The sequence below is a fragment of the Melozone crissalis genome, unplaced genomic scaffold, assembly GCF_028551555.1.
Source record: "Melozone crissalis strain CALT ecotype California unplaced genomic scaffold, PUWL_Pcris_2 ptg000006l_1, whole genome shotgun sequence".
Lineage (NCBI taxonomy): Eukaryota > Metazoa > Chordata > Aves > Passeriformes > Passerellidae > Melozone > Melozone crissalis.
The window spans coordinates 45,560,835-45,573,590 of NW_026535784.1; the positions used below are offsets into that span (position 1 = coordinate 45,560,835).

General features: G+C 41.1%; 1 protein-coding gene across 1 annotated transcript in view; it reads left to right on the forward strand.

The window, feature by feature from the left end:
• The window catches only part of UNC5C (unc-5 netrin receptor C), a 244,952-nt gene that overhangs the window by 210,158 nt on the left and 22,038 nt on the right, over positions 1-12,756 (forward strand). The window contains exons 8-10 of the mRNA XM_054291801.1: positions 6,727-6,918; positions 8,151-8,495; positions 11,444-11,531. Coding sequence (XP_054147776.1) covers positions 6,727-6,918; positions 8,151-8,495; positions 11,444-11,531 — 625 coding nt within the window. The remainder of the gene's footprint in view (positions 1-6,726; positions 6,919-8,150; positions 8,496-11,443; positions 11,532-12,756) is intronic.

The window sequence follows — 12,756 nt, forward strand, 5'->3', positions numbered from 1 at the left end:
ATGCTGAAAGAAGACCTCATCTTGGGAATTAAGAACAGAAGCAATTTGGTGCAAATTTTTTGGGTTTGGTATGAAAAATAATTACTAGCATGCTAGCTTTGAGTTATCAGATACTGGAATTCATCTGATGTGTATGTATCACAGCAAAAAAAAAAAAAATTTACTGAGTTGTTTCAGTTGTTTCATGTCACGTTTTATACACCACACACTAACTTTAAATCATCCAAGAACTACTTCCTTCAAATGTTAAGCATCTGCCTGTAAGAATCAGTCTCTGTTTATCCGTTTCCTGAGAAAGGAAGGCAGCAGTTGAATGCATGGCATCTTGTTTTCTCAGAGGTGATTTGAGGGCATTGATGGAGCAAAAAGGGGGAAAAGTGCTGCTACAATTTGTTATGCTCAACCTGTTGAGTTCTTTGTAAAAGGATGTTCTTGAAGCACATCATGTGGCCAGGCTTTCAGAGGGACCATGGAATTACTTGAGCTCAGCTGTTTTTGAAACTGCTACAGAGAGAGTAAAGAGAGTGTAGACTAGAAGCAAGTGGTGCCAGATTAAAGTATGATGCATTGAAGAAACTAGCAGTTATGGTGTGCTTTATGCAATCTTCACCTTATTAAAGGAAAGCGCAGGTCTCCACTTCTCACTGATCTCGATAAAATCTCAAACTATGTATCATTAACTGTGACCTCAACAGCTAATGCTATAAAATTATTTCTTTGTAGAGTAATTGTAAATATTTTCATAAATATGACCCAAACTGCCCTAGTAAATAAGTGGCCAGAGATATAATCTTGAGCTGCTTCACCTGTTTTGCCTATATAGTTGCCAGAAAGGGGGAAAATAGGCAGGAAAAATACAAACAGAAAACTGTGTCCTTTTCTTTCTCTCTCACTTGAATATTTTAATTTCTGCAAGCAGCAGAGTAAAATATTTTCATAATCTGATCAGTTCACTCTAAAATTGTTATTCATTAATACAAATTCAGCATGACTAGAAAGCTAGTAAAACCAATTATGGACCAAAAAAGGGGAGCCAGTTACAAAGTTTTCTCTGCATGAAGCAGTGACCTAGAGTTTTATAACACAGGGATAAAAATTCTCTTTAAAATATTCCAGTTCACAGGCCAAGGCAGTATATTCCCATGGCTTTCTAGGCAAAATCAAACACAGGGTTTCAGAATACCACTGGTCATGATCCTGAGCTCCCAGGCTGAGCACCATGTGTGTATAAATGCTGATGAATATGCTGAGGAGTAGATTTTTTCCCAGTGGAAGAAGAAGAGTTTAGAACAGTCATTCTGGTGACTCTTTGGTGACAGTCACATGCAGATATGCTGAGGGCTGTTCAGTGACACAGAGCAGCCTCTCTTGTCTCCAGGGGCCTCAGCACAAATGTGCTCCCAGAAGGTCAGAACAAGACATGCAGGATCAGAATGCTCAGGCTAGACTTCCAATGTTTGGGGATCATCTGCCTTCACAAACTGCACCAAACTAATTAAATGAGCTTGACAATCTATTCAGTTAAATGGTTACAATTTCCCAAATCAATGCCAAGTGTGACTGATGCTTAAATTGAGTTAGAGCAAATTGATAAAAAGCCTGCTGTAGTCTTTTCTATATGTCAACATTGTCTTGGTTAATTTTTCAAGTACAATCTGACATATGCCCTTCTTTGCTTTTCCCAGTGTGTTGCATCATTATAAGGGTGATTAAATTGCTTTTCTCATACTTTCTAGCATGTCTACTTAAAGCACCTTTTTAATGGTACATCTGCATGTGTACAAAGGATTTGTGCCAATGTAATTAACTTAGTTAAAAAATCCCAGCTTTGACACTTGATAGAAACACTTCCTTAGGCAGAAAAAAAAATATTTACAAACATAACTTGGACTATAAAGTAGAATACAAGGAGAAACATTAACTTAACCAAAAGCTTTTTACTGAATGCCTTTACCCTGCAATTACTATGGTTCAATTTCCGTGTGTTAACCTGAGCCTCCCACTGATTTTTCAGGTTTCACACAGGGCGAGGTACCTGTAGAATGAGGGAAACAAATACCCATTTTGGTAAGCCTTTGAGAGCCTCAAACAGCAGGCACTATGCAAGCATAAAGTATGATTATTGCTATTTTACTCGTTCAACAGTAAGTTACACAACAAAATAGCAGAAGTGCTCTTGGAAATATGTATTTCCCAACAAGCTGTAGGAAGAAGCTTAAATTACTTTTCTCAAATAGCTCAATGTGAAACCAGCTGTTCTAAGTATGAGTCAGCAGCCTTCCTAGAGTCAAACCCTCCAGCACCTTTCTAAATTCACACTCATTAAAAATGTTCATCACCCTGGTAGAAGTCCCTTAGGTATTTGCCAAGCAGTGCTGTTAATACAAGGAGGAAGGAAAAAAAAACATGAAAAAGGTCTCTCTTCACTGCAATTACTTTGAAGAGAGGAGGGAAGACATTCTTCATTATTTCAGATACTAATCCCAGCGGGCTTGTCATTATCTGATGAAAATGTCCTTTTTTCATTGTTTGAAGGCATAGTCAGAGGGATCAGTGTGACAACCAGCTTCATATGGAAAACCCCATTCTCTTGTGCTGGGATTGTGGCACTGAGCCTGCCTCCTGCCCATCACCAGTGCAGGGCTGCAGGACTTCTCCTTGCCCCTGCAATGCTTACTCCCTTTTGGAGAGTTTTTTTTGGAGGTGTGCTTAAAGCTAATTTTGTTGTAAAACATCCTGCCCAAATGGCAGAAGCAGCCTATAGTATCCTTGCCTCTTCCTCCTGTTTCAATAGATGTGTCTTTAAATCTGTGCACAAAACATTTCTGTGGAGGAAATTGACATCACTGTTATGTAGCTGCAGGGGTGCTGTCTGTTGTTAGCAGTAAGGGAATCTGTGGAACCTTGTAAGCCACAAATATGTATTTGTGACTTGCAGGGTCTGTGGAGAGGTTGCAATGAGGCAAATTTCTTTTAGAATATTTCAGGGTTGGGCTTGTTTACTTTGCTGTAAAAGCTTGAATCTGGATTTCCATTTTCCTGTGAGGAAAGAATGCTTTCAGTAACAACACAGTAAATCCAGGTAGTGCATCCTTTGTGCCTGTTGAGTAGCAGATGCTGGATCCCTTCAGATGTGGCAGGAGTGATGCACAGCCTTGGACACAAAACTGACCACCTCAGATGCAGTGTGAGGAGAGAGGAATAGCCTCTTCAGCTCTGCACAGGTGAGCTCAAGCTCCATGGGTGATGCAGAGCCAGGGAATGTGGACTGCTCCATTCCATCTCCCCTGAGAACCTGCTGGGGCACATGAAGTGCAAGGAGACATCCTCAGCTCTCCCAATGGATTTGAACACAAGGCAAAAAATCATTCAGAAATGCATCCAGCCTGAACTCCACTGTTCCTGGGCCTTGAAGGTTTTTCTTCCTGCCTCTTTGTCTCTCCAGAGATGTCTTGGCAATGGAAATATTGGGCATAAGGCTATAGCTGAAATTTATCTTTACCAAATTATGAGCCTCAGCACTCGTTTGGGGAGTAATTTGGAGTAACAAGGGTACTATAAATTCATGCCCAGGCTTGCTGAGCACTCACCCAAACCCTCAGAAGTTACCCATTAGACTTTCATGACCAATACTCAAGTACACCCGTAGAAAGAGAAGGCAGTTATTGACAAAAGATTGAATATGCATGTTGAGAATACACATAGGTGAACTTGCCTCAAAGCCAGGGAGATTAATGTAAGAACATAATATTTCTAAAAACATTTCCATGGACGGAATCCTTGCTGTGAAGTAAAGTTTTAAACAGAGATTACAGGCAGTATAGTTTGTGCCATGATGTCCCAGAAGAAAACATCATCATCAAAAATCAGCTGGTTTTGCTCTGGTATTTCAGGTAAGGTAGAATTTATGCAGTAGTTAATGCCTGGAAATTTTGGAAGGAGATATATCTATGCCTGTGGTTGGGATAGACTGTGTCTTCATTAACAAAAAATACAGCAAGGCAGCAAGGCATGTGTAGAGCACAACAGATGCTCACAACAGAGCACCCAAGCTCAGTGGTTCTGGGAGGTGGGATTATTACTCTGCCTGTAGCGTGGTACTGTGCATTAGGGACACACCAGGAGTGCACTTCCCGGTTTTGTCTCACCTGCAGGGAGTCCCCAGGTGTGTGAGCTCCTTGCAGTGTGATCAAAGGGGAGGGGGTGAAATTCCCTCCAGGAGAACTTAAGGGAAGGTGATGGAGGAGAGAGTACCTTCTTTCCTACACTGACTCTAATCCCATCCCAGACAGTGACTCCCCTGCTTAGTTGGGATTTGTCATTTGCCTTTCCAGCTGGATGGGACTTGGAGCACTTCACTCATTTGCCACATGGGAGATGATGCTTAGTGGGTTCACATGTCTGAACCAAGTGACTCCATTGTGCTGTGCTGAGGGGATGCAGAAGGAAAAGACAAAGGAAGTGATATCTCTTCTTTATCCATCCTGAAATAAAGCTGTAAATTGTGTTATGATTTTGTCGATATATGGTGCTTGCAAAGATTTCAAATAAATAATGTTCTGACCCCAGGGGCCTTATTGATTTTGTAATGATTTCAAAGAGAAACCACTCAGTTTACTGTTTGCTGACAAATTCTTTAGTCCCTAAGGAATTCCTATTGAACATGTATTAAGGACAGGATAAAATAATTCCAGGGAAATACAGAGAGAGGGCTTTGTGCATAGACTGCTCCACGAATCAGTATTTAACCTCTGACCAGTGAAAACAGGTCTCCTTTAGCTCTATTAGATCAACAGCAAGCTATTATAATTAAATATAAAAACTGTTTAGAGCCTCACCGAACATGTCCTGGGAATTAAAGCATATGGCAGGGATAAGGATAAAAAGACTTTCCATATGCTAATGACCCTAGATGTCTGAAATAAATTAGATCCATTACAGTTTATGCTCAATAAAAGAAAGACTTTAAGCACTCCAAAGTTAGTGACTCGAGACCGATTTTGGCTTAGAAATTCAATCTGCCTGCTTATTAATTCTTAGTAAGGCTCTGGAGGAGACAGGGGATGCAAAATCATAATTCTGTGCTGTATCAGAATTTTAAAGTGCCATCAGTTTCTTTTCCTTTTCTTTTTTTTTTTTTTTTTTGATTAAACTATTTTTCATGCTCCATTTTTTTGTTCTCCTCATTTGATTTTGTTCCCATTTTTTGTTTAATTTCTTTCTTTTTAAGGTTTCATTTATCCTATTTCAACTGAACAGAGATCCCAGAATGAATATGGATTTTCTTGTAAGTTTAATGTTTGATTTTATGTTCCTGGAAGCTAATTTGATGTTGTTCCTTGGGTTAGCCTTTTCTGTTAGGCAAGCTCAGTGTGACTAGGCAAAAAAAGGGGCCTATTCAGCAGGGTGACATTCTGTTTGCTTGACAGCAGTCACAGTGCTTTGCAGCAGACACAGGATTGGTAAGGGCCTTTGTGCACAAGGGAAGTGGGAGAAGATGCTGCCTCAGAGACAAAAGCTGGAGAGAATGAGCCATCTTCTCATTAAAATTCCCTTAGCAACTGGACGGAGTGTGGTGGAAGGGTAACTTGTCTTTGAGCCGGAACTCAGGAGTTCTGCTTCCTGAACTGCTGGGTTAAAAATGGGATGTTTCAAGTTTGGTAAATTGAAGGTCTGGTAGTCTAGAGCTGTCAGAGATTGATCAGTCCCTTTCTGCATCTGCCAGCTCTCACCTCTGCAGCTGGAGGGCAACTTAGCTTAAATGGCTACAAGAGATAAAATAAAAGTGATTTCACATGTTTCAGAGCAACAAAAATGGGGTACCAAAAGAGTCTGATTTGTTTTTGCACTTCCTTTTTTCATTAGGCCATTTCTAAAAATGGGATTCTTCACTGTATAGAAATAAATCAATTTTTGAACACATACTCAGACCTTTTGGAAAAAAATGTCTGGTGGATAATGATGCTAGAGATTAGCTTGGAATTGGTGCTGAAGATAGGGTACAAGCAGCTAGTAAAAATATCATAGCCATTTCCTCACAAGACAGCTCTAATAAATTTTGGTTCCTTTTGGTAAATTACCACATTATTTCTTGTGCTTACTTCAGCTTTTATCTTAATATGTATGTGTTAATGCCACTGTGAGAATTCAATGCTTGATTCTCTGCTTTACTAATTTACTAGCTTGTATTTTTGAAGGCAAATGGATGGAAGGGAGGAATGACAGCTTACATGTCAAAAAAAACCCAAACTAACCAGAAATATGTCCTGATACTCCAGGTATTCCATAGAAAATGGAAATTTTGGGTTCTTTTACTTCTTCTAAGGTAAAAATAAGGCTTCTAAAGTTTAAAAACCCATGGGTTTTTTGGTATCAGATAAACTTCTAAATACCAATATTATGACATTATGTCACTAAGACGTAATCTAATTTCCTAGGGTGAATTTGGTTCATAAGACTATAACATGTTTTGCTTAGTAGTTCACAGCCTGAGTATTAGATAGATGAACAAGTGTATAGGTAAAGAGTTAGAACATAAGTTAGAGAGAAATCAAGGATTGTTTTCCATCAAAAGGGCCTGCTATATGGTGTTGGAAACGGATTTTAAATTAGCCTATAAAAAAGGCAATAAATATCTGCAGGAAACAAGAATAATAAGAACATGTTTTCTTGAAAGTCCCTGTAAGGAGGACATTTCTTGAAGGTTCCTGGCCTCTCTCCCTGTAGCTGCTCCTGACTCAGATGATGTTGCTCTCTACGTGGGGATTGTCATCGCCGTGATCGTGTGCCTGGCCATTTCCGTGGTTGTAGCCCTGTTTGTGTACCGCAAGAATCACCGGGACTTCGAGTCGGACATCATCGACTCCTCGGCACTAAATGGGGGATTTCAGCCTGTCAACATCAAGGCTGCAAGGCAAGGTTAGTTGGCATTTCACTCCATTTTGACCAATTCAGGGAGATGCTGTCAGGTTATGGTCACTTGGGCTGCGTGAATGGTATCGCTGGATGCCTGTTGATGCTTGATAAAGAGGAGGAGGATCATGTTCATTTGTTTTTGACAAAACCCATGGTGACATTTTTCAACAGTGATCAAGAGAATTAAGCAGGTGAATTTAACTTCTGAAGAGAAAGCATGAATGTGAGAGTGAAATTCAGATACTTTTATGGAAATACAGGTCCAGCTGAAGCTGAAATCAAAGGCAAATATCTGACAGACACAATGGAGGCAGGATGTATCACAGGAGTGATACTACAGTAATTCTATCACATCTCCCTCCCCTTTATTTCACTGATGGCTTTTCTTCCTATGCCTGTCTCCACTGGTATAAACAGTACTGTGCATTTAATAGAAGTACTGTGCATTTAATAGAAAATGTAGAAGTTGTGGTAGAGCATAATTTAATAATGAATATTTTTATCACTGTTGCATAACAGCTTGATTTTTTTTCCTCACTTCATTGACCAGGAAAAAACCTCTAAAGGTAATGTTGCCTTTATCAAGACACTTATTTAGGCTGAAGAATTCCTCTTTTTTCCCCAATACCTACACCAGAAGAATATCTACTCTGTAAAAGTTAAGATGACAAGAGAATTGTTATGTGTAAGATTAGCAGAAGTGTTTTCTTTGCTGAATAAACTTTTAAAGCAAATCTTAGAAAAATGTGATGCAGGTACTAACCCCTCACTGCAGGGAGTCATGGAATGATGACTTCATAGGCTTGTTTTTTATTTCAGGAATGCTGTCATTAGGCCAGTTAGAAAAATCAGCTAATGATTGTCACATAGCATTTAGGGAGGGGGTTTTTAGTTAAAACTTGATCTACTGAGTTATGAAAACATCTTGCCCTGAAGCTAAGAATGTCATATCTGGAATCTGAGTGTAGCCTGGAGAATACTCCCAGTGAAAACTCTTCAGAGCAGAAGCATGCGGTAATTTTGTACAGCAATCAGATTCCAAAGCAGCTGGGGCAATAGGAGCCCTGGGAGTTTGCTGGAGAGTTCATGGAAATGGAGATGAAGGTTCAGGGACTTTGTGTATCTGAACATTTGGAATGAAAGATAAAATGTAAATGCAAACCCAAATTGTTGCTCAGAATAAAGTCATCAGAACAGAGAAATAACATGGTTCCTCTTTTTCATCTCCACTGCAGACCTCCTGGCAGTGCCACCAGACCTCACTTCTGCTGCAGCCATGTACAGGGGTCCTGTGTACGCCTTGCATGATGTCTCTGATAAAATCCCAATGACCAACTCTCCAATCCTGGACCCGCTCCCCAACTTGAAGATCAAGGTCTATAACACCTCTGGTGCAGTCACTCCCCAGGATGACCTCTCTGACTTCTCCTCCAAGCTGTCCCCACAGATCACGCAGTCTCTGCTGGAGAATGAGACCCTGAACATGAAGAACCAGAGCCTTGCTCGGCAAACTGACCCGTCATGCACCGCCTTCGGGACCTTCAACTCCTTAGGGGGCCACCTAGTAATTCCCAATTCAGGTAAGTGCTAGCCATGCTGCCCTAAAGGTTCAACTGTTTTGTGGGATTAAGTGGTGTTAGCTTGTCTTTATACAGGGAAAGAAAGTCTATGCATGGGACTCTGCCTTTTCTTTGATCAAAACAAATAAATGGGGTTCTCTCCCCCCACCTCCATTTGCATCTATAAAAGTAGTTTGAATATTTTCTACCCAAAGTCCTGGCCACCTTTTAAACACTACAGGCTTGAGGGAGACTTGGGCCCCTCACTACAAGAGCACTGGTCTTAGGAGTAGCAGCTGAGGGAGCTGGGGTTGTGTAGCCTGGAAAAAAGCATACTGAGGGGACTTTATCCCTTTCTACAACTGCCTGAAAGGAGGCTGCAGCAAAGTGGGGATTGGTCTCTTCTCCCAAGTAATACATAGAAATGTGATCTAGTGGTAAACACTGTGGTGTGTTAATGACTGGATTCAATGATCTTAGAGGTCTCTTCCAACGTAAATGATTGTCTGATTCTAAACAGAATATTGCAGGGCTCTTAGCCACTTTCTGAGACATGCAAGGTTTCAGAGCTCCCGTGTCAAGTGCAATTCAGCATCACCTTTCCTTTCATGCAGTTCTAGGAAAGGGACTTCAATAGAGTAAGCCTCTATTTTGTCATTGTACTAAAAGAGAACAAATTAATTTCAAAACAAATTGGTTGCTCTGCTTTCAATTCATGGCAGTCTATGTGCAGTTGAAGTAGGACAACAGAACACCATTTTTGGGAGGCTTTTTACCTGTATTTATTGTTGAATTGCTTCACAACTAGGAAAGAGAGGGACTGAGCATTGAAGGGCTATTGATGTAATGCAACATGCTGCTCAATCTTTCTCATTCAGCACCAAGTCAGGTTCCAGGTCCCTTCAGGCCACCCTGACACCAGCAGGCAATTTCAGAGCATCCAAGGAGCTCTTGGGCAGCCTTGGGAGAGCTCAGGTCTTTCAGACAGATTTTTTAGCAGGGCCATGCTGCTGCTGCTTGGTTCCTACATGAAGGGTTGATGTTCTTTCTAAGGAAGTTCAGCACCTAGATGTTCCCATGGGTTTAGCATGATACTGCAGAGCAGCATTATTATCTAAAGTGAGAATGAATCAAATACATAAAGCATTTGATTTGAGGAATGTGCAGGGTATACAGTGGTCAGGAACACAGCTGCCCAGTTTCACTGGATTGAGGAGGGACTACAGTACATGTAAGACTGCAGCTCACAGCTTGGCCATTTCACAGCAAATGCCCTCACCAAGGAGATGGTGCCTACCCTTGTCCCCTGAGCCTCTGCTGGATCATTTCTCTTTTGTTGGTGTTATGGAGGAAGCAAAATGCCTAGGTGACCCAGGATGGTGGCTGGGTGGTTTGGTTCCAGGATGCAGTCCCACACTGCCCATGAAGCAGCCAAAAGTGCTTGGACCCATAGCCCTGCTCTCTGAGCTCCTCTAAGGAGGCAAAAATATCTGTGCAATTCAAGTGAAAGCTGAACAACTTCAATAAATCTGGTGCTGACTGATGAGCAATGTTGAAAATTTGTGCAATACAATCGTGGATTTAATATTTTTCTAAGTAGCAGCTGAAGATAGATATTGATACTCACTTTTCATATGCCACAGTGGTGCACATTACCAGCAAAGTCCATTAGTCACTGTTAATTCACATATATTAATATCAATTTGTAAAGAAAAAGCATTTGATGCTGAAATCCCTTCAAAATGATTAAAGTAATGATTCTGTAAAATAAAATAATCTGTCTGCTGCTACCTTGTTTGCCTCTGTGCTGCTTCTAGATGTATGCCCTCCTCAAGATATCATCAGAGCCCTTGAGTTTCAGTACACCTGCCCTGTTACAGCTGCAAGCATGCACAGGTTGGGTTGTAGCAGGCTGTAAAACACAAGTGCCAGAAGACGTCTGTGGAAAATGCTTTCCTAGCATTCCCTCTCCTCAAAGCTAAGTGTGAGACTGAGGCCCTGCACACCAACACATGGGAGGTGCCCAGTGTAACCAAACTGTGAATGCTAAAGAAAGAGGCAGAGCCATGCAAGGTGTCTATAAAGTGTCTCTAGTGTAAACACGTCTATGAAAATATTCTTCCTCTAGGTCTGTTTTCAGCTATGTGGTAACAACTGTGTATGCAAATCCTTGCCACTGATTTCCAGCTAATCCACATCTACAAAGAGAGCTGGCTGAGAGGTGTCCAGCAGAGTGAAATAGCCAGTTCATGGGCCATGTTTGTTGTGTTCAAGATACCTCTTAAATGGCAGGAATGCAAGATTTAATCAAGTGTGCAGCAAATCATTAGTGAAAATGACACTGGGCATATTTGCCCATGTTTTTTTCAAGGTTGCATATCCTAGTTTTGAGGCACTCTGCAGGACTAGGCACTTTCAAAAGCCAAGAAGCCCAGTTATGTCTCCCTGGCAGATTCAGTTCCTCCCTAGGAACTGAATTAAAAGACAGGATGGCAGACACAGAAGCCATCTTTCAGGAAACAACTAGTTCTTGTTGCTTCCTGGGACAGTGCTCCACTGCTTTTCTTTCCTGATCTTAATTAAGTAAGAATTGCCTAGGGAGAGATGTCCCATTACAGCTGTTGGGAATTTTAGTCAGAGTTGTTTGTTTTTCCATCATTTTACAAGGTAAGCAGCAGTGTAACCATCTGTCTGCTCTTTAAATAAAACTAAAGGGAAGAAAATCCTCTTCTCCATTTCTGTTCTTCAGTGCAGAGGAAACAGAACAGGCAGTTGGACACTGAAGACACCAGGGTTACAGTTAATGCTTTTTCTCACATTTTGCTGAGGTCATTTACAGTCTGATGGTGAGGGTGGCTGAAAATCTGGCATTGCAGGCTTCATCCTCTGCCTCTCCTGTCACTCCTCTCCACAGACCCACTCACCTCTTTTTTCTCCATCTTTTATTTTGTGTCTCTTCTGTTCTGCAGGAGTAAGTTTGCTGATCCCAGCAGGAGCCGTTCCACAAGGGAGAGTCTATGAAATGTATCTGACAGTTCACAGGAAGGAGAACATGAGGTAAAAATGCCTTTATTTCCTTTTGCATTAATAGAGTAACTGAAAACCTGTGGTAATAATACTTATGCAAAGCCTGCTGCATTGAAGCTATTTGCTGACTTGGAGGTAAACACAAGCAAAGCCAAGGATAAACTTTGCCACAAAACCAGCTCAGACATTTGCTTTCCTGATCAGGTGTTGCACTTTGCAGCACGTCCTCAGGCTTGGGGGATGCTGAATTGTAGAGGAGCAAGGAAAATATGCCAGCATGAGTTTGTGCAGCAGAGAAGGTGTGAAGTAACCTCTTGACAAAGACCTGTGCTGCAAAGGAGAAAGGAAAAGAGAGGAAAGGTGATAAATCAGCTCAGTGGAGGGACAGGTACCTGAGCACCTGACATGAAAAATCTCCTCTCCTGTTAGAGTGAAGGTGAATTTTTATTTTATCCTTCATAGGCTTGGCTAGTCCATGCAGAGGATGGAGCCAAAGCTTTTGGTGTCCTCCACCTCCTTGCTGCTTAGTCCCAGACACCACATGCCAAGCGCACCCAGAGTTGATGCCGGGATGACCACGGTTGTCTCCTGTTACCTGAATGTGTGGCCAATTCATATTCCAGGTCTTAATGTCTACTGGCATGTGATCTGGCAGCCTTGAAATTAAAAAAAAATTGTTTACAAAAAGGCCAAGGTACCATTTGGAGTCAGTTAGAAGACCCTAATGTCGAGAAAGGTGAGATCTTGGGCTGCAGAATGGACTTGTGCACAGAGGCAGAATGGCAAATGTGAAGCTGAGGCAGCCATTACACGGTACTTTGCCTCTTTCTCCTCCTCATAGCTGGATATGTTTTTTGGCTCAGCCTCTTAATAGCTTTTATTATGTGCTAAGCCACAGCTGTTTATACACTATGTGATATTGAACACTATTCTTTAGCTTGGTAGTCTTTCACCCAAGCTAAAATAATCTGCTTAAAGAAAAATTAAGTAATCCTTCCACCCACCCTTTTGCATACATTATTCATCAGCCACTCTTTGAAAATAGCTAATTGCAGCTACAGAAAAAATGTCTCTGTTCATAGCTCGTATTGATTAAATTCCTACTAGTTTTGGCTGTGAAAGAGGTTTACAAACAGTATTGAACAAGGACTCTTTTCTGAGGAAGAAAAAAAAAAATCAGATGGCATCCCCTGTTATTCAGCTTGCTGCTAAATCTCCCTTTCCAAAATATCTAATTCTTAAAAATATTATTTAT